This window comes from Setaria italica, chromosome IX, assembly GCF_000263155.2.
Source record: "Setaria italica strain Yugu1 chromosome IX, Setaria_italica_v2.0, whole genome shotgun sequence".
NCBI classification, from domain to species: Eukaryota; Viridiplantae; Streptophyta; class Magnoliopsida; order Poales; family Poaceae; genus Setaria; species Setaria italica.
In genome coordinates, this window is record NC_028458.1 from 54,453,621 (window position 1) to 54,474,538 (window position 20,918).

Here is a 20,918-nt window from a genome sequence, read left to right on the forward strand (position 1 = left end):
GCGGCGCGGCGCGCGGCGAGCGCAGGGACGGCGCGGCGCGCGGCCAGGCAGGCGGCGCGGCGCGCGGCGAGCGCAGGGACGGCGCGGCGCGCGGCCAGGCGGGCGGCCAGCTGGGCGGCGCGGCGAGCGGCAGGCACGCAGGGACGGCGCGGCAAGTCAGGCGACGGGATGTTTTCTTTTTGATTGAATCGAACCGGTACGTGTGTAACGAGTGGCAATGGTGGGTAAATACCCACCAACTCCACGAGGAAGTCTGTAAAGAGGATTTTTGGAGCACCTCTTGAGGTACTCCACCAAAAACGTGGATCTACCCCCTGCTCCACCTTTTTTTCTGGAGCCGGAGTTGCTGGAGCCGAACGCGTTTGGCTGCGATTTTTTTGGAGTTGGTGGAGTGGAGTGATTTTTGGTGAAGTGAAGTGCTCCCAAACACCCACTTAATAGATGCCCGAAAGATTTAAACAAAAAGAATACTTTCAGCAATTTATTTCTTTATTTATTTAAACATATACATTTGCACGTGCTCATATATACATGCGTACACTCAACTTTTTTAATACATCCACGCAGACACCACTAAACCTATGAACACCTCTAAGAGACTGGAACAACATATTTTTAAAATTAACAAAGTCACCGCAAAAGTGCAAAGTGTCTCTGAAAGAGTAGTGTCGTTAAATCTTAGATAAAATGCGAGTATGTGTGTTGACTCGGGAACTTGAAACTGGGTAGACAAACAAACTTAACTAATAACTCAGCTTAGCCCAATTCGTGCAATTTATTTATAAATGTGTGACGAGGGCATTAAGATTTATACGCAAACGAGGTGTGTAAGTGTGGTGTGCAAAGGTATCGTGTTTGTCGTTTTTGTAACTGAAAAACGATTAAAAAGGCGAAAAATGAATAGTGTGGAAGCACTTGAAGTAATATATAGGCTGGGGTAACATAGATACGGGCATACGGCCATATGGATATGGGTGATATAAGCAAGTTGTGAATACGATGTAGCGTTGGCACACGTTTTTTGACCACTGACATACGTGTCCATTGTTAACAATGCTGTAACCGAACAGATAGATTTACTAAGTGTCAGCACTCTCTAGGATGTTTATTCTCTGTTGTAATTGTGTTGTACTCTAATAAGAGATAGATTAGGAGATAGTTGTTTAGAATCTAGCCAAGTAACCTATCTATATATATGTAATCCTCCTGGCGCCATTGGTGCATCAATTAACACGCAATCACCCTCCACCCAAGATAGGGTGTCGGTGTTCCATCCACAGTTCCGCACCTCTGATTTTCTACATGGTAATCAGAGCCACAAAGAACTATGATCAATCTACAATGGCCAGTTCATCCTTCATCCCGTCCAATCCCTTCTTCGGCCTTCAGGTGTCCGAGAAGCTCACCCGCCAGAACTATGGCGTGTGGTCGACGCAGGTGCTCACCACAATCAAGGGTGTGCGTCTCTTCGGCTTCATCATCGGTGCAAGGGCACCACCACCAGAAGAAGTAGATGAGAAGCAAGGGGACAAGACGGTGAAGGTTCCCAATCCAGCCTACGAGGACTGGGTTGCCTTGAACCAACAGGCTCTAGGGTTTCTCCTTTCGACATTGTCAAAGGATGTGTTGTCGCAGGTTGCTATGGCAAAAACGGTGGCACAAGTGTGGAAGGTGATTGAAGATCTCTTCTCTTCCCACACCTGTGCAAGGACGATCAATGTGCGCCTTGCACTGACCACGACCAAGAAGGAGACCATGACTGTCTCCCAATACTACGCCAAGATGAAGGCTCTTGGAGATGAGATAGCGGCGGCTGGAAAAACACTAAATGATGAAGAGATGATGGGATACATATTGAATGGCCTTGATCCTGATTTTAATTCTTTAGTTTCTGCTCTTATAACCAGGGTTGAACCTATCTCCTTGTCTGAGTTGTACTCCCAATTGGTAAGCTTTGAGACTAGGCTAGAAATACAACAGGGAGGTAGTGGATCCTCGTCGTCTATCAATGTTGCAGGAAGAGGAGGACGTGGTGGTTCTGGGCGTGGTAACAGAGCTTCAACTGTGGCCATGGCAACTATCGTGGTGGTGGCGGTGGTGGCCGCACTCCTGGACGAGGTGGCCGTGGCCAGCAGCAGCAACACCCAAACCAGGATCAACAGTAACGCCGAAACTGCACCAACATCCCAACTACCAATGCCAATGGTCGTCCAATCTGCCAAGTTTGCTTCAAGGTTGGACATATGGCGCCTGATTGCTAGCACAGGTTTGATGAAAAATTATGTGCCAGATGAGAGACATATTGCTGCAACAATGAACACCTACAACGTCGATACAAACTAGTACACTGATTCAGGGGTGACTGATCATGCTACAAGTGACTTGGAGAAGCTTGCAGTCCGTGACAAGTACGTGGGTTGCAGTCCGTGACAAGTACGTAGGTAATGATCAAATTCATACTGGAAGTGGCAAAGGTATGAAAATTAAATATATTGGTTATTCTACTGTTTCTACCCCAGTTCCTGATTTGCATCTTAAAAATATTCTCTATCTTCCTAAAGCTGCTAAGAATCTTGTATCTGTTCATCGCCTTGCCAAAAATAATTTTACCTTTCTAGAATTTCACCCTGATTATTTTTTGGTTAAGGATCAGGCCACGAAGAACATCATCCTTAAATAGCACTGTCACAAGGGCATCTACCCTCTTCCTTCAACACCCCAATAGAGCAGGCGTTTGGAGTTGTTAAACCATCTTTTGAAAGGTGGCATAGCCGCCTTGGTCATCCTCTGTTCCTATCGTTGAGAGGATTATTAGCAATAATAGTTGAGAGGATTATTAGCAATAATAGTTTACCTTATCATGAGTCAAATAAGGAGTTGGAGTGTGATGCTTGTCAAAAATCAAAGAGTCATCAGTTACCCCATCCAAAGTCGCTTAGTGTGTCTACACAACCTTTGCAACTTGTGTTTTCTGATGTTTGGGGCCTTGCACCCATGTCTGTTGGAGGAAGAAAGTATTATGTGAGCTTTATTGATGATTACATCAAATTTACTTGAATTTATCTTATCAAATTTAAGTCCAAAGTTTTCCAGTGCTTTCATGAGTTTCAATCTTGTTGAAAGACTTTTTGATAAAAAGATTATAGCCATGCAAACTGATTGGGGAGGAGAATACCAAAAACTCTACTCCTTTGAAAAAATTGGAATCTCTCATCTTGTTTCTTGCTTGCACGCTCATCAACAAAACGGAGCTGCCGAAAGAAAACATCGACACATTGTTGAAGTAGGCCTTGCTTTACTAGCTCACGCATCTATACCTCTCAAGTTCTGGGACGAAGCCTTTCTTGCTGCCACATATATCATTAGTCGTGTTCCTAGTAAGATAATTGGATATGAGACACCCTTAGAGCGTCTTTTTCATCAAACTCTTGATTATACTCCGTTTCGATTGTTTGGATGTGCTTAACTTGTTGGCCTAATTTGCGACCATATAATTCTCACAAGTTTCAGTTCTGTTCCAAGCAATGCATTTTCTTGGGTTATAGCAATCAGCATAAAGGTTTCGAGTGCCTTGATGTGAGCATTGGTCGCGTTTATATTTCTCGCGATGTTATTTTTGATGGGAATGTTTTTACCTTTGCTCAACTTCATCCTAACGCAGGCGCGCAGCTTCAATCTGAAATTTCCCTCTTCCTTCCGATCTCCTACCATCTAATCAAAGGAGGGAGATAGTAGATGATCATATGTTTATTTCCTCTAATAATAACCAGACTCATGATTATTCTAGTGGAGAAAACACAGGCTTTGGTGGTGCAGGTAGCAGGGGAGACGAAGCAATTCTCCCTGGCATGGATAGCGAGCTTGATCCGGGCGAAGGGTCGACAGCAGCAGCCTCGGGATCGCTGCCAAATCCTCATGGGATCCAGGACCAAGATGCGCTAGACGCACCTGCGCGCTCCTTGCCCGCAGCAGCTCCCAGCGACCCATCTGGCGCTACCACGACACCAAGCGCACTCCCGCGCACCGGCGCCCGCTCCAGCGACGCCGAATATGGAGCTGCCACATCTCCAGCCCCTGCACGGGTTCCCGCCCAAGCATCTTCGGCAGCACCACGATAGCCCCGCACAGAACTCCAGGCTGGTCCTCCAGGCCTGGATCTCCTACAAGTGCTGAAGCAAGTCCGACGCTTGCTATATTTGATGAACCGGTTGCGGCTCAAGCAGAAGAAGTTGTGCGTCCAAGAACGAGACTTCAGAATGGGATACGCAAGGAAAAGGTATATACTGATGGCACTATTAAGTATGGTTTTCTTACTTCTTCGGGAGAACCGCAAAATCTAGATGAAACTTTAGGCAATAAACATTGGAAAGAAGCTATGGATGTTGAATATAGTGCTTTAATGAGAAATAAAACTTGGCACCTGGTACCACCTCAAAAAGGAAGGAATATCATAGATTGCAAATGGTTATATAAAATCAAACAAAAACAAGATGAGAGTTTGGATAGTTATAAGGCTTGATTGGTAGCAAAGGGGTTCGAACAAAGGTATGGCATAGACTATGAGGATACTTTTATCCCTATTGTTAAAACTGCTACTATCATAATTGTTTTATCTATTGCTGTGTCAAAAGGATGGAGCCTTCGTCAACTAGATGTTCAAAATGCTTTCCTTCATGGAGTTCTTGAGGAGGAGGTATATATGAGACAACCACCAGGGTATGAGGATTATTCTTTGCCTAATTACATTTGCAAGTTAGACAAGGCTCTCTATGGGTTAAAACAGGTGCCAAGAGCATGGTATGGTAGGCTAAGTGCAAAGTTGTATGAACTAGGCTTCAAGTCATCAAAGGCAGATACTTCTTTGTTCTTCTTTAATCAAGGGGGAGTTACTATATTTGTTCTTATATATGTAGATGACATTATTGTTGCTAGTTCAGTTCAAAGTGTCACTTCAGCCTTGCTTAAAAATCTTAACAAGGAGTTTGCCTTATCTTGGTGATCTACACTACTTTCTTGGGATTGAAGTACATAAGGTACGTGATGGAATATTATTGACACAAGAGAAATATGCATCTGATGTACTTAAGAGGGTTGGCATGAGCAATTGTAAACCGGTCAACACACCTTTGTCAGCTTCAGAAAAGTTGTCGGTTCATGAAGGGGATTTTCTTGGACCGAACGATGCTACTCAATAAAGGAGTGTAGTAGGGGTGCTACAGTACCTAACTCTAACAAGATCGGATATGTCTTTTTCAGTCAACAAGGTGTGCATTGGGCAGCGTTCAAAAGAATTCTAAGATATTTAAAATACTCGGTAAAGTTGGGGATTAAGATTACTAGGTCCTCTTCATTATTAATCAATGGTTTCTCATATGTAGATTGGGCAGGATGCCTAGATGGAGGATTTGCTATATTCTTGGGACCGAATCTTGTGTCATGGAGTACGAGAAAACAGCTACAGTGTCAAGATCGAGTACTGAAGCAGAATACAAGCCATTTGCTAATGCGACTACAGAAATTATGTGGATACAAATTTTGTTTGACGAGCTTGGGGTACAAGTACCTAAAGCGGCCAAGCTACAGTGTGACAATATAGGAGCTAAGTATTTATCTACTAACCCTATTTTTCATGCACTTACTAAACGTATAGAAGTTGATTATCATTTTGTTCAAGAAAGAGTTGCTCGAAAGCTACTTGATATGCAACATATATCTTCCAAGGATCAAATTGCAGATGGGTTTACAAAACCCCTTGTTGTGCGGCCAATGGAGATCTTCAAGAGCAATCTCAACTTGACAAGTTTAGATTGAGGGGGAGTGTTCACAATATTGTAACCGAATAGATAGATTTACCAAGTGCCATGACTCTTTAGGATGTTTATTCTTTGTTGTAATCATGTTGTACTCTGATAAGAGATAGAATAGGAGATAGAGTTGTTTAGAATCTAGCCAAGTAACCTATCTATATATATATATATGTAATCCTCCTGACGCCATTGGTGCATCAATTAATACGCAATCACCCTCGACCCAAGATAGGGTGTTGGTGTTCCATCCACCATTCCGCACTTCTGGTTTTCTACATCCATATGTACTATTTCTTCTCGGAATAAATGCATGAAAATGTCCTCCGTGGCGTTTTTAGGAGTAGATAGAGATCACTCGATTCTGCCGCATGGGACGTCAACGGTTCGCTGAACGGTGCAAGTTTTGGATGAACTTGAGGTTGCATGAAACTCCACGTCAATATACAAGAAGCCACGTACAAGGACACAAGGAAATCATTCATGCATAAAATAACAGAAGCCTTCTCTCTTTAATTACCTTGATTAAGCTCTCGAGATTAGAGTTTGTACATCGCAGGAAAGAAGTTTATTTGTACGCAGAGAACACTCTATAAACAGCTAGCCGGTTAACTATAACCGAGAGGATCGATCAAGCGAATATCGAACTCCACGTTAGCAAGTATTATTCCTCATGTACAGCACGTCGCACAGTCTGATTAGCAGCTGATAAGCGCACGCACACAGGACACCGCTAGACCTCCTCCGTCCATGCATGCATGCATGGCGGCACACAAGATGCACGTACAACACCTAATACATACACGTGTCATCCACGACGGCACACTGGCATCTGTGGCTACTAGCTAGTGATCACCTCTTCCAAGAGCTTGTACCTCCGGACCCTCGGCCTGCCGCGCGCGACGCCGGGCGACGGGGGCGGCGCGTCGCGGACGGCGCGGCTTCCGAGGTCCGACGCCGACCGCCGCAGCAGGAGCCGCTGGTGCTGCGGCTGCTGCTTCTTTATAGGCTTGCTCGGGTTCGACGACGCGAAGTCGCCACGAGCGGCGACCTTGGGCGACCTGCCGCCGCCGCTCGTGGGGTCGCTGTGACCAGCCGGCGACCGGGCGGCCGCCTTGCCGGCGGACCTCGGCGAGGAAGAAGTCGAAGCAGCCACGCCCCCGTCCACCCTCAGACACCAGTTGCAGGTGCCGTACGACTCCACCTTCGGGTACCGATCCGTGCAGTATCTGGTACACGAATCACGTATATACATACGTGCACAGAATTAGCCTGCAGGCTCGTGTAAATGTTATTGCATGCAAAAATTATGAGGTGAACTGGTGGTGAAGATGTACGTGTGTTCACGTGGGATAGCTGATGAAAACATTATAAAGAGCCGGAGGAACTGCTGGTAAGCAGTGATGCAGTTGGATTCGGGTACAAATCAGCTGTAGCTAAGAAATCAACGTCGAGCGAATGTGGATATAGGCCCCGTCTCGTTTGACAATTTTGGCGACGACGTGCGAAAAGTGCATGTCCGGAATAAACTAGAAGGACGGGTGATCAAAAGGATTTATATTCGGAGAAGAAATAATTTGACAAATAAACTTATTGACATGCATCAAATGCACGCACGCGACGACGGATTGTTTTTTATGGGGGCGACAAATTCAGGGAATAGCTAGAACAGACGATGAGAAAGTTTAACGTGTTCTTCAGGGGAAAAAAAAGAAAAAGGTTACGTTGTGCGGGTTGACATCAACTCATGAACTATCAGTTCGATCGTGTGGTGGGAATTTCTGGATTCAAAGCAGCAAGATGCATCATGCCTTTTCTTTTTCTTGTAAAATCTGCGGATTGAGAATGCGAAGGAGAACCGCGCATCTTTTCATTTTGGAGAAATTCTAAAACTAAATGGAATAGTCATATATGCCAAAGAAAACCAAAGGATCGAAACACATGAATCTGGACCTAATTCGATGCAAGTATAAAAAACTAACACGCAAATAAAGCGATTAAATCCCAGATGCGCAAGAAGAAAGAGAGCGATGGACTTTAATCTATTCGAGTACCTATCCATGCTACCGCAAGTGCAAATCGAATTAGGGATCGGTCGCACGTACGGACATGTTCGTCACTACCTAAATGAGGAGGAATTGATTGGGGGGAGAGTGGTGGGTGGGTGGGTGGATGCACGTACGTGTGCTGGGAGCGGACGGAGCAGGCGGAGCAGCGGAAGAGCTCGGGCAGGAGGCCGCGGTCGCCGCACATGCAGCAGACGGCGGCGCCCGGCGGCTGCTGCGGCGGGCCACCGCTCGCGCCGGCAACGGCGCCTGGTGAGGATGCCTTGCCGCTCCCCATGGATCGATGCCTCCCGGCGATCTCAGATGCACGGGTCGAGCCGGCGCCGCATGCGATCGATCCGACGGGATCAAACCCAACGCTAGCTGGTCTGCTGGTGCCGAACAACTGCCGTTGATAGCTGCAGCAGCTGGGTTCGTCGGCGGCTGCTTGATTTCTCGTCGCTCCTCCCGGAGAACGATGATGAGACGGTGGAGTTGGCAAACTTGTGGGGTGGATGTTTCGGGGAGGCTGGCTGGAGGCAGGAATTAAAGGTGGTGGTGGCGGCTGATGCGTCTTGTGCAGTCTTCACACATCCCAAGATCTTGCAGAAGCTGCCCTCTTTTGTCCTCCTCTTCCTGCCATGGCCGGTAAAGATTTTCTGTAATATTTTATTCACTGGTTCAGCTTTGCAGTCTAGACCTTCAAGTTTGGTGGTTTTATTTGTAGGATTTGTTTGTTTGAAGCATGAGAATTTTTGTCCAGTAAAATAACTGGAATACTAGAGTATTGAATTTATTTTTGAAATGTGCTCTAGTTGTGTCGAATAGGACCAAATCATTTGTCAACGCATGAAAGTTTGCTCCAACTTATTTCCGTACTTAGAAAACAAACATTTCGCAGATCAAAACCATGAGACCTTGAAAGTTGATTTAAAGAATCACTTTGAAAATATTAAAACATGCTTTGACAGATGTAGCTCATAGTTTACACTAAGAGTAGCTATCCAAGTATTAAATCCTTCATTACCATTTATTAAAATTTAACTCACAGCCATGGCGGCAGGTCGGCCAGGGACTGAAAAAGAATCATGAATAGCACACATCTTAGAAGGGGCAGTACCAAAAAGCACCTCACTAAGTAAATAAATAAATAAAAATAAAATCGCAGAACAAACAAGACGTCCCTGTCAGTGGCAAGACCGTGAATGTCAAGGCATCGAGGGGCGAATCCTTTCCTCTGAGGAATAATTGCAGCTGGGTGGATGGACTTCGTTGGACGGCCGGGCGAGCGTGGGCCTACCATCACGCTCTGCGAACCTACCGCCGTCCCGCTGCCAAGCGGGCCCAGAAAGGAACGACCCACCTGTCAGAGCTAGGTGGTTGGCGCGGAGGTGGCCAACTTGCTCGGCTGCTCGGCGCGCCGCGTGGGGCACGCTGGCCGGTGGGCTTAAAAGGAAACCAGGCGGTGGCATCCCGTGTAAATTTCTGGCGAACGCGGGGTGGATTAGTTGGGAGAGGGTAGCGTAGTGGGGTCCGCGTTTGACCCCTCTACATCCCGCGACCGCCAATAGGAAGGTACGGGGCCCACGTGGATCGGACGTGGCAGGTGGCTCCGGTGCGTTCGTGCATGTGGTTACGAGGAGAGCCCGGCCGTCAGAGCCTAGTGCTTCACGTAAAACTAATTTAAATGGCCAAGTTTCCGTTTCCTTTTCTTGCGTTGATGGTGGTGGATGCCTACACGCATACATGGGATTACCATATCATTCTACGGCTCGTTTTCTAACGATGAGTCGATGGAACCTAGTTGCTGCAAGTGGAGAGACACAAGCAAGTTGGAGAGAGTTTTGTTTTGTCCCAAGGAAACCGGCATTGTCTAGATGCATGGGGTCTAGTGGCCTACTCTAATCCGCCGGCTGGCCTCGCGGCGCCGACATGCCAACCGGCAGAGGGTAGTGGACAACTGGGCACTCGTTGCGGAGCTGAGCCGGTGAGCCCCGCGGCGGCATCGGCCGGCTGCGTGCTTATCGCTCAAGGCTCAAGCGTTTCGGATAGGACCGTCAAGCCAGCAGCACATGGTTCCGTCTCGTTGCCACGGGTGGTATACAGCAGCCTCTGGAAACTGGGGCTACACGGACTCTCAGGCTCTCAGCTCAGGTGGAAAAGGTACGCTTCCTGGCTCTTCCGCTCTTGGAAAGGATCAAATTAAGAAAGTGCAAAAGAGAGGTGAAACGTCGTTTGCCTTCCATCCTCCTGTGTTCTGTGGCTGCGGCCCTGCTCACGATAGCTTTTGCTGCTGATGCTAAACCATCATGAACCTTGACGGGTTCCAGAGTGGTGGTAGTTTTCGTCATTGATTACGGTTGAAACACTTCATTTGTGGGTTCATCGTATACAATGAACACGGCCAACGATCAGCTCTGACAACTAACTTTACATTAAAGTACAAGAGAAATATTGTGTCGAAGGCCATATCTTATAGCAAGTCCACCAGTGCTTGTTATTTCCATGTGACCAATCTAACTACCTAAGTGGTCAAAATTAAGAGAGTTCGACCACCAAATTCTAAAGACTAGCATCATGCACGCAAGCCACGTAGAATTACATAAAGAGTTCCCATATCGATTAATTATTCAGCATACGTCAAAAAAGGAATGATATTGCTAGCCACCGCACACAGGAAGCACAAAAAGAAACGCTACAACCAACCTACCTCGATTAGAAAAATAATCAAACATATATACCAAAGCGAGAGTTGCAGCACTATACAACATTATCCTCTTCGCCACTCCCAGCTAGTCTCAACTCTCAAGCGAACGAGACACATCCCAATCGTCAACCAAACTAGCATCACATAGAGGCGGCATGCGGAGAAAACAATATGGCTCTATGCACACGTAGATGGTACATCACTGATTTTCACTATTGCAGAACCACATCTATCTACAATCTGTACAAGGGGATAATGAATCCAGTAATCCAACCACACTGCATGTACGAAACATTATACCCTCCCAAACCACAACATAATTGCATTGTTTATTGACATCTCAAGTAATAATTCCAGCACTGATGGCACACCTGCTTATCTAACCAGGTGCATCAACATGATCAATCCACGTCTATACTTTTCCGGTCATGTCGTAACATGAGCTGCTTGTACCTTGGACGTAATCATTCTTCAAACTATTAAACCTTTTCCTGGAAAGCGGGGAAAAAGGTCATAATTGACGTTAGACCATAATGTTACGAATTTATCAGTGCTTATTCCCTGGGCTGTAAGAATGCCCTAAGTGAATAGCAGTACCTCAGCAACTCTAGCAATAGTAAATCAACTCTGGGCACACTCGAAACCCTCAGCAAACTCATGCATCCGAAATCGTTCCAAAAATTCGAAAGGCCTGCATATAGAATGTGACCTTTTCCACATCAGAATTCAGAACTAAACAATAACATTGTACTGGTTTGTTGCCATTACATTTGACATAAGCCATGGCGGGTAAGTGACACTAAGAGAGGATGGTGTTTATTGTTTATTTATATTAACTTAGCTAATCTCCTAGAATCAAATGGCATTGGAAGAAAACACATTTGGTAATGTACTATAGAAATGGCAATTTCAAAGATAGCATGGGCACTGGATGAAAATCACATCACTGCGCCAAATATTACTTATGCTAGTCTAATTAAAAGAGCATATCACAGTATGATGTTCTTAGTGAACCTTACAGCAAAATTTGACGGTTCCGACATAACTTCCGCTGATTATTCTCTATGGCACTCAACACATCAAGTTCTGGTCCTGCGACCATAGATGTAGCATTTGCATCGGGTGTCCATAGCTAATAAATAAACAAAGAAAAGACAAAAGAGTGAGCCAAATACTCAAGTACTACACTAGAATATATTAAGCCACTTCAGAGAAAATTGACAATATAGCACGGAATAACGACATGATTCACAACCTTTCACTCATTGTATGGCTGACATGCAGGGCCAGGACCCCCATGTCAGGTGATACAATTGTAGCACATGTGAACATAGAAGTCATTTTGTGGTATGTGAGGAACAGCCTTATATATTGGATTATCAATTGCAACAAGTACAGGTTATATACCTTTATCGTATTATCGATTCCACTTGTTGCAACCGCGCAGTCAAAGGGATGAGACTGTATGCAGTTCACAACTAACGAAAATACAGCACAAGTGAGAACCAGTGTTAAAAAGATAACAGCAAAAGGGAATTGAAATATAATTACCAGCTCCATCCCCTGCAAGCATTTTAATAAGCCTTCCTGTTCTCTTCTCCCATATGAACCATCTACCATCATCACTTCCGCTGGCAATGAACTCCCCTGTTGTAAGAGGAATAAAGCACAATAGTTGAGAACCGCAAGGGTAAGCTCATATTATCGTGTAAATTTTGCATCCAATTCAGATGTTTTTTTCATGCGAGGTTCTGGATGTTTCAAGTGGGGAAGAACACAGCATGATATTTTATGTTTCATGAATCTAAGAAGATCTGAGTCAGCGCAAGCTGTTATGTATTTAGTTAGTTTTAGTGACTACTGTAAAGTCCAGACTCCAGATTTCCTTAACACAAGGCATCATGTTACTTTCAAAACAAATAAATTTAACTACAGGCTAGCACAGCAGAGTTCTATGCCTTACTCTTACACAAAAAGTTAACATGTTTCTGTTACTATAAATCTGCAAATGAAAATACAAGTGTTGATGGAGCTGGTAATCTGCGAATGTATTTTAACATGTCTTCTAGCGAAAGTAGAACTAAAACAAGAACGCATGAAGGACTAGCATACCTTGCTCACCAAGAAAGCTAGCTTGTTTTATATCTGTCCCCACATTGCAGTGTGCAACATATCTTTGTTTCATATCAATGGCAACGTCCGACTGCATCGCACGATTTTGGAAAGTTGTGTTAAAATCCATGCACGAGCATTATAAAAAAAGTATCTCTTATTAGGTATCACATAAAAGGACGATAATAGAGGAAATAACTACCTGGAGGGCAGAATCATCATTGTGAGTGGATTCGGTCGATCCATTCTCACCAGCCTGCTCATTAGTTTGATCCTCTCTTTGATGAAATCTGAAACTTAAACTACCACGAAAGACACCTTGATCATTCTCTCGGCTTTCATCACCGGATACTGATGTCTCATAGTCTAATTCCATTTCATCGTCATAATCTGAATCTTCTCGTCCCTCCTGTGATGAAGAACCACTAACATCGGATCTAAACAATATATCACTCAATGAGCGTAATTTCCCATGTGTATCAGCTTTAGCATTCCCATTCTGATCCGTTCTGTTCTTCTCAAGTTCAGCTGCTTGAACAAAAGAAATATATCACAATATAGAAGATCAACATCTTAAAAATTATAATTCCTCGACTTCAATGCCCAGAGCTTGAAAGTAGAAAGAGGCATAATGGACTGAGACACACAAACAGGCTATGAGCATGATATGCTCATAAAAGGAAAACTCTAGGTCATCTGTTTATCAGTGAAGAACTAACATATATTCATAGCAGCAGATACCAATAATGGAAGATTAATACTCCCGCCGTCCCAAATTACTATTGGTTTTGGCTTTTCTAGGTACATAGCTCTAGATATGCACCTAGATACATATTATGTCTAGATACATAGTAAAAGTTATGTATCTAGAAAAGCTAAAACGAATAGTATTTTGGGACGGAGGAAGTAATAGATAATAGAGTGCAGTAGATGGAAGGAAAACATCATCTTGATCATGTAGCATGCAAATAAGTTAATACCCATAAATAATCAGTTCATATGCTAAAGTTATGTGACAAAATAATAGTTTATGACGTTATCACAAATATACTCACCTGAAGCAACACGCTGCTTTATATCATCCACCTGCTTCCTCAATTCAGAATGAGGCGGAAGAAGACTATTTACCGCTTCTGCATACTCAGAGGCCTCCTTCAGTCTTCCTAACTACACAAGGCATGGCACGACTATTTAAGATACGGAAGCTAAGGATCTGATTCAGGACTTTTAATTAAATGATTACTAAATTTTATTAGCGAGTCCAAAAGTAAACAAAGTAGACAATGTGATTAAACAAGGACCGATCGGCTTATCGGAATTATCAAAGCTTCATGTATTAGAGATTGCTCATGCTCATAAAATTTATCTGGGAAAAGAATAGGAAAATATTCAGTTAAAAAAGAACAGGAAAACATAATGACTTCTGAATTTCTCGAACCCTTCATGTTAGTGTGAAATTCAACATTTCCACAGGAACAAACTCGTGAAGGCTTGACCAGTTCGTATAGATACAGAGCTACTTCCTCCGTCCCAAATTACTATTCGTTTTGGCTTTTCTAGGTATATAGCTTTTGCTACGTATGTAGACATAGCGTATATCTAAATGCGTAGCAAAAGCTATGTACCTAGAAAAGCCAAAACGAATTGTAATTTGGGACGGAGGGAGTACCAAACTATTTTTGCAGTATACACGCATGTTGTTCAAACTGATTCACAGATGCTTACCTGTAATAGTGCCTCTGACATATATAAGTGTGCTTGATAGGATGTGGGATAAATATTCCGCGCGCTGTTGCAGTCCCGAATTGCCATGTAAACGTCATTTTTCCACTTCCTCTGTACATCAAAGTTTTATGATCCCTACATTTATTATGGAACAGAACTTTCACATGTGACCAACAAAGCAGACAAACCTTAAGGTATAATCCTGCTCGAGTGCACAAGCAATCATGCCTCATGTCATCATCAATATCAGGTCCCACTGATTCAAGTACTTCGCCGCATGCGTCAATCCCACACATTAAGTTCTTGCCCGTCACCAGAGATCTAGTCGCAACTTGCATAAATTTCCTGCACATATCTACCTGAAACGGGCGCCATGAAAGGCAGAGGGGTTCAATATGTGTAGCAGATGAAGAGACGGATATGATATGACAAAATGTCGTGATGTTAGAAGCTAAACTGCACGAGAGAGAGAGGGAGGGAGGGAGGGAGGGAGTCTCACCCTAAGTAATTTCCTTGAAGTTGCGTTCACTGAATCCTTCCTTTGTTTTGCAAGTTTTTTTGCTGCTACTTTGTGAAAAGGGGGTAAAAATAATTGCTCTCGTACATAATCTGCTGTGTATCTCACTGAACTCGTACTATCTGAACTGATAACAAAATTTGATCAGTACAGTATTTAAGATCTGCCTTTGTGAATCAACAGTGGCAGGTAAAGCATATAAAAGAGAATGCAGGCTGGAGGAAAGAGGCCAAGGGCCCTATGCCCACATTAGGTTGTGTATTAGTGTGTGTTGGTGAGTGAGTTGGAGTGATGGAGTGCGTGTTTGTTGTAATCTTCCTTTTGGAAGAGTAATTGTTCAGACTCAGGCTTTATTTCTATAATTCAAAGATACACAGCTCTCAAACACATTAGAAAGAAAGACAAAGAAAGTGCACAAAGTGAGCGAAATGATCATACCTGGGTCAGCATCAAACAGATAAACATGTTCACCACTGTAACTTAGAAGAACCTCCTTCCCATTTGGGCTGAATGCAACATGTGTAAGGTGCAAATGTGTCTTCTTCTGGTTACAAAACAAGCACAAAGTCAACAGACGGAACACTACGGTTGTTCAAGGCATAACAACAATGTGAAAGCCAAGTGCACAATTTGGCTCAAATGCTTTAGCTCAAGTATCTGGGACAAATGTAAAAGCACCAGAATTAATACCTTCTGTAAATAAGTGGATGCTAAAACTCATTGACCGCTCATGAATAAAAGGACTACCAACAAACAGATAATAATGCTAACAGAAGTTGATGCAGAATGAAGCAGCGACCCCATGGTGAAGTGTGAGCATCGGAGGCTAGACGAGATATAAAAAAATCCCTGACCCTAGCTTGGCTCTGTATACCATGTTATGAATAGCACTTGTATTCAGTGCAATATATATCAGTACATGAGTATACAAAGAGAACTCTACTTACGCATACGTAAAGGACTCTAGACTCCTAACAAAGTGATCATTATACAGAGGTGCCCTCTGGTTACAGAGAGGCACAATTTGGGCAAAAACTGGTGGATTTTTACCATTTTACCGCCTCAAGATACTTTTTTTAGCATACATACAGCATTTACAACTCTTGACACCCTTTGGCTTCATACAAGCTAGCTGTGGTTGCCAACTTTACCATACACAACTGAAACAACACAGCATAACAACAAAAAGCAAGAGTGAACTCACATTGTCAGCAAGATGCAACGGACAGAACATTTTAATGCATGGCGGTGGCTTCCTTTTGGTTTGACATGAGCTCAGTGGCGGTAGCATTCTCCTATCATACAGCCTGGCAAATGCATCGCTGCATGAACATGCAACAGAGTTGTGCTAGTCAGCTAAAAGAACAGACGAGGCTTGTTATGTACTGAGTACTGACAATGGATGACTAGAAATAAAGGTTACCTCCCACCAATAAGGATTTCATGGGGACGAACAGAGCTAATATCACAAGACTTCAGTGCCAATGGATGTTTGGGTAGATCAACTAAAGACTTCCTTGCTCCGCAACGTAGATCAAGCTGCCCCATAAATGTGCAGTGAAAATAATATTAGAACAAAGCCCAAAACTAAATCAGCTATATTACTAACAAGCAATTATCTTAAAGCAACAAATATCCATGCATTTCAAACAGAATCTGAAAGGCAAAAAAGTTAATGGTATAAACCAATGAACAAGCAGGCGAATTAGAGGCGCAGCAGAACACAAAGCCACAACTGATTATAAAATGACTGTCCAACAAATGAGCATTATGAGTTAATACATCATTTTTTTGAATTTTCTATGGATTCAGCCACTGATGAATAGAAAGTGATGTCCAGGTCCAGATATATACTTAATTTGTTCCATGCCCGCGCAAGAGTTCTTGAAAAGCTTAAATAAATTACAAACATAACCAACCAACATCCTCAACATCAAAGCCTTTCAGCCCCAAGCAAGTTGGGGTAGGCTAGAGTTGAAACCCAACAGGAACCACTTATCAAATTACAAACATAACCCCAAGGAAAAATTTGGATTGCCATTATTAGTTCTCTAAAGATCATAAAATCAGGGGGAAAATTATCGATAAATATTTAATAACATGGTACGCTGGACAAACAGAATAGAATAGCATGCTCCATGTGAAGAATTCAGTCAAACAATAACAACTGGAACAAATAAACCAAAGGGAAAAAAATCATCAAAAGTATGGATTGCTCACAAGCACATTGCGGCATTCCTGATTAGCAGATCCTGCACGAGGACAGGAACTACACTCCCGAAAATCATGCTGTCTCAGAGTACCATCCTCGCTTGCACTCCACACTACATTAGGATTGCCAATTTCAACCTACATTTGGCAAAAAAAATATTAATGACTGAACCATGCAGAGGCTGACAAAAGCAAATAATGTAAGTGCATTGATGAGCAGACACATCTCAAATGATAGGACATAACATACACCACATTAATGCCTAAGAACAAAGATATGGATAGCACATCCAAGTTGTAGAACAGTAGAAGACCTAATTACATGATGTTGCCCACTCTCCTAAAGGATAATTTTTTAAAAAAAAAATCAATTTGCTCAGATCCATGTCAGCTTAAATGCACAAACTCCCCCCATGCTCTAGAATTCCAAATTACAAATAATGGTCCATCAGTATGATAACTTACAGCTAGTTTCTTGACCCTTCTTGAGTGACACTGGTAAACTGCTGCTGGTTCCATAGAAATTTCTCTAGGCCTTCTGCCACTTAAACGAGACATATTGAAAACACGAACCTGGGAAAGAATCAGTAAGTCTTCTGAAGAAAGACCCAACGTAACAGGAATAAGAAACAATTTTTATAAAGGAAAACGAAAGGTGTACCTCTGCATCTCCTGCTCCAGAGACTACTACTTCATCACATGTTTCTGGAACGAATTTTGTGCAAAAGATATTTGCAGAATGTCCGGTGTCAATATCATGCAAAAGCTCTCGATTATTATAACTCCAGATGTTAATCTGCAGAATCAATAATCACACAATACTGAAATCAAATGTTCAAATCTCTTCATATCATAAAACATTGAAGCAAGTCATAGAGGAAACATTTGAGGACTAAGTGCGTCATATGTCACTGCTAGAGCATCGTCTCTTTTGCAAGAAGATGGGTCTCATTTGCTTGTATCGTACAATTTTCTTGTTCTTTAGTCAACAGCTTAAAATTCAGACATGCAAATGGAAAATTCTTAGGTTTGTAAAGGCGTACACACCCTAAACTGCTTTTTAAAGACAAGAAATCCACAAAATAATTAACAGTGATCCAATCCTTCTGTAAAAAGAGGTATGAGAAACGTATAAAGCCAAAGATTAATCATGCATTACCATATTTCTAAATACAAAACGATCTACTAGATATTTTCCATTTAAACATATGGCTTAGTCCTCCTGCAAGAAAGCACACCAAAACATATAGACGCAAAAGACAAAACATGCCCATATCTCTCAAAACCATTTCTTGGGCACTATAGTTTTGATAGAAATGTAATGAGTCAACCTAACTCAATAGAGAAAGAAAATATTTAAAATTAATGGTGTTAGCTAACAAACAACCTAAGTTTAGAAACTTACTCTAGTGTCATCTGATCCTGATATGAGAAGCGAACCATTCGAATTCCATGCGATAGCATTCACACAACCTATGTGACCCTGTCAAAAATCACAGGAAAAGGCACACATTATAAAAATCAAGCAAAAAGCAAGAAACTTCAGCTTTTATCACAACAGCACATAGAAATTTTAACGTGCCAGCATAGGATTCATATATTTTTCACATGCTGAGATGGTCAATGGAAACAGTTACTTAAATACCTCCATCTCCTTTTCCAAAGCTAGCTTTTGCACTAGAGAAGAATGGAATTGTACTCGTTTCCTAATGTCCTGCAAAAGAGAAAACATTAGTTGTATTTGCATTATCCTTTAAATCATAGTAGAGAAATGCACAATTACAGAACGCAAGCAAAGAAGAACAGTACTACAATTGATAGAATCATGTGTCTCAGTAATTCAAGATATAATATTCAACTAAGCAATGCTGCCAGGAAAACCGTTGCTGCATTGTATGCGATCAATTTTTTTTAAAAAAAAAAACCCCGAAAAGGTCCCTTTGTCATGTATGTTTTAGTTGCAGGAGCTGCTGGACCAGACCCTTTGCCTGACATACTAAATCAAGGAGAATCTGGCTAGTTAGGGTAAATTGGTGTTCCTTTACCTTTCTCTTAAGTTCTATATTTTTTATCGCTCTCTTTCTAACATGACAACATTTTCAAATGGTGGATCAGTTTCTCCATAGACTATATGTGATGTTTGCTGCCTTAATTTATTCCCAGATACAGTTTCTCACTAAAATAATGAATCCTGGCGCCCGTGTTTTTAACCTGAATGCACACACTGCTCACAGCATGCACAGTTGATTGAAATAAGATCCCCCCAAGTAAGCTGTCAGCTATGTTCCATGTAAAATAGGTTGCATCATCATTGCCTAAAGATCAAGCTGTCATCAAGAACAGATTAATGTCCTCCTGCCAGTTTACATGCCAAAAAGAGAGAGAGTAAGCATCCTACAGTCATTTTGATACTGCCACATTTCAGAAGCAATTCCGGTTCCTAAATAAACAAAGCAATTATACTAATTTAACTACTTGCATCAGGTTGTGTCACCCAAAGCACTCAAACAGCAACTGTGGTTCCCCACGCCCATAAACCCTAGTAGGTTTCAACCTAATCAGAAACACCGATCGAGAAATGCAACCCGAGGTCCCACTAACTCATCCAAAACCGCCTGGCCAATCACTCCTGTCCCAGCGATTCACCAACACCAACCCCGACGAATCAGGCAATTCTCCCCCAAACCAGAGCAGAAATGACGCCTAAAGCGGCAGGAGAAAACTCAGGGCTCGGCAGCTCCGAGGGGCCTTACGGGGGAGCCGTGGAGGCTGCGGGCGTCGAGGAGATCGGTGACGCTGCCGTCCGAGAAGGGCCACCGCAGCTTCTCCGCCGCGTCCATCTCCGGCTAACCCTCGTCGCCGCTCCCTCTCCCGCGTCGCCAGCCGCCAGCTTCCGAGCGATCGCCGCGGTCGGGGTTGGGGGATGCTTCTAGAAACTGGGTGCCCTTCGGGGCTCGGTGGTCGGGGTCGGATGGGTGGTCTGAGCCGTGGGCGTGGGGGTCGCTCTGGTTTCCTGAGGGTGCGTTTGGTTGGGAGACATGTAGAACGGGACGGTCCCGTTCAGTTTTTCGGATGGATGATCGCATTTCTTGTTTGGTTGAATTGAATGGGATGGCCCGAGCCTGCTTGTTGTTTGGTTGGATCGATCTAGGCACCTGGTTTTCGCCCCGTTTTCTTCTCCTGTTGTTCCGTTCGTGGGACCGAATGATGATCTAACGTGCTTCTTCTGGCTCGAAACGTATGCCGGCTTGGAAGAAAGCAGTTGCGGATGTATTTCCTAACGCATCGAAGAAAATAGAGAGCATCATCAAGAATGTGAGTAACCAAACATTATTCATCACCTCTTTTCCCAAATAGGAAACGTAGAAAGCAAGGAGTGAACTCACTTGACATTTTGATTATTCTTTCAGATTGCAAATTACCAAGCCCCTGGGAGATATGTGCTCAAACCAGGTCTGGAGGTAGAAAACTCTAAAAGGCATACATCTGAAGAGGGAAGGTATAGCCTTTTCTCATATTACAATCAAATTCGTGGTCCTTTTTATCTTGCGGGAAATGATTTGTCATGTTTGCTTCCAAAGCTTTGTACGATTTCTCTACATGTCTGCAACTCTTCTGCAACACCTTAACAATCTATTGCTGACAGATCCATCAATGAGAACGTTGAGGAATTTCCTCCAAGCTTAAAGATTGATGATCCCTGATATATTTGAGAGTATTGATGTTGTGGACTCCCCAGCTGCTACTGCAGGAGATGGAAAGGGTCAATAATGGCAGTGAAGATAGGCAAGAAACTT

General features: G+C 43.2%; 2 protein-coding genes and 1 long non-coding RNA gene across 3 annotated transcripts in view; 1 reads left to right on the forward strand and 2 right to left on the reverse strand.

Moving 5' to 3' along the window:
- Nucleotides 1-6,297: 6,297 nt before the first annotated feature.
- LOC101755687 lies at nucleotides 6,298-8,653 on the reverse strand. Its single transcript, XM_004985363.4, has 2 exons — nucleotides 7,987-8,653; nucleotides 6,298-7,033 (listed from the first exon to the last, which is right to left on the reverse strand). The coding sequence occupies exons 1-2, from the start codon at nucleotides 8,145-8,147 to the stop codon at nucleotides 6,646-6,648; spliced, it is 549 nt and encodes a 182-aa protein (XP_004985420.1). The 5' UTR covers nucleotides 8,148-8,653; the 3' UTR covers nucleotides 6,298-6,645.
- Nucleotides 8,654-10,567: 1,914 nt separating this feature from the next.
- LOC101756088 overlaps nucleotides 10,568-20,918 on the reverse strand; it is a 19,703-nt gene continuing 9,352 nt past the window's right edge. The window contains exons 12-31 of the mRNA XM_022829796.1: nucleotides 19,875-19,967; nucleotides 18,767-18,835; nucleotides 18,527-18,604; nucleotides 17,783-17,917; nucleotides 17,587-17,694; nucleotides 17,131-17,259; nucleotides 16,334-16,449; nucleotides 16,115-16,232; nucleotides 15,349-15,454; nucleotides 14,893-15,032; nucleotides 14,582-14,752; nucleotides 14,394-14,504; nucleotides 13,724-13,835; nucleotides 12,871-13,196; nucleotides 12,669-12,759; nucleotides 12,108-12,203; nucleotides 11,964-12,034; nucleotides 11,576-11,688; nucleotides 11,154-11,247; nucleotides 10,568-11,047 (exon numbers count right to left, since the gene is read on the reverse strand). Of these exons, the coding sequence (XP_022685531.1) occupies nucleotides 11,178-11,247; nucleotides 11,576-11,688; nucleotides 11,964-12,034; nucleotides 12,108-12,203; nucleotides 12,669-12,759; nucleotides 12,871-13,196; nucleotides 13,724-13,835; nucleotides 14,394-14,504; nucleotides 14,582-14,752; nucleotides 14,893-15,032; nucleotides 15,349-15,454; nucleotides 16,115-16,232; nucleotides 16,334-16,449; nucleotides 17,131-17,259; nucleotides 17,587-17,694; nucleotides 17,783-17,917; nucleotides 18,527-18,604; nucleotides 18,767-18,835; nucleotides 19,875-19,967 (2,253 nt within the window). The 3' untranslated portion in view covers nucleotides 10,568-11,047; nucleotides 11,154-11,177. The remainder of the gene's footprint in view (nucleotides 11,048-11,153; nucleotides 11,248-11,575; nucleotides 11,689-11,963; nucleotides 12,035-12,107; nucleotides 12,204-12,668; nucleotides 12,760-12,870; nucleotides 13,197-13,723; nucleotides 13,836-14,393; nucleotides 14,505-14,581; nucleotides 14,753-14,892; nucleotides 15,033-15,348; nucleotides 15,455-16,114; nucleotides 16,233-16,333; nucleotides 16,450-17,130; nucleotides 17,260-17,586; nucleotides 17,695-17,782; nucleotides 17,918-18,526; nucleotides 18,605-18,766; nucleotides 18,836-19,874; nucleotides 19,968-20,918) is intronic.
- LOC101756901 lies at nucleotides 20,376-20,878 on the forward strand. Its single transcript, XR_215973.2, has 3 exons — nucleotides 20,376-20,436; nucleotides 20,532-20,620; nucleotides 20,768-20,878. It is a non-coding gene; the product is annotated as an uncharacterized LOC101756901 (long non-coding RNA).

Bases quoted from the DNA above. Each gene is read 5' to 3' on its own strand.
- LOC101755687 (XM_004985363.4), bottom strand. From the start codon at position 8,147: ATGGGGAGCGGCAAGGCATCCTCACCAGGCGCCGTTGCCGGCGCGAGC. The intron at 7,034-7,986 runs GTACGTGCATCC...TTCGTGTACCAG, and splicing joins TCCGTCCGCTCCCAGCACAC to ATACTGCACGGATCGGTACC.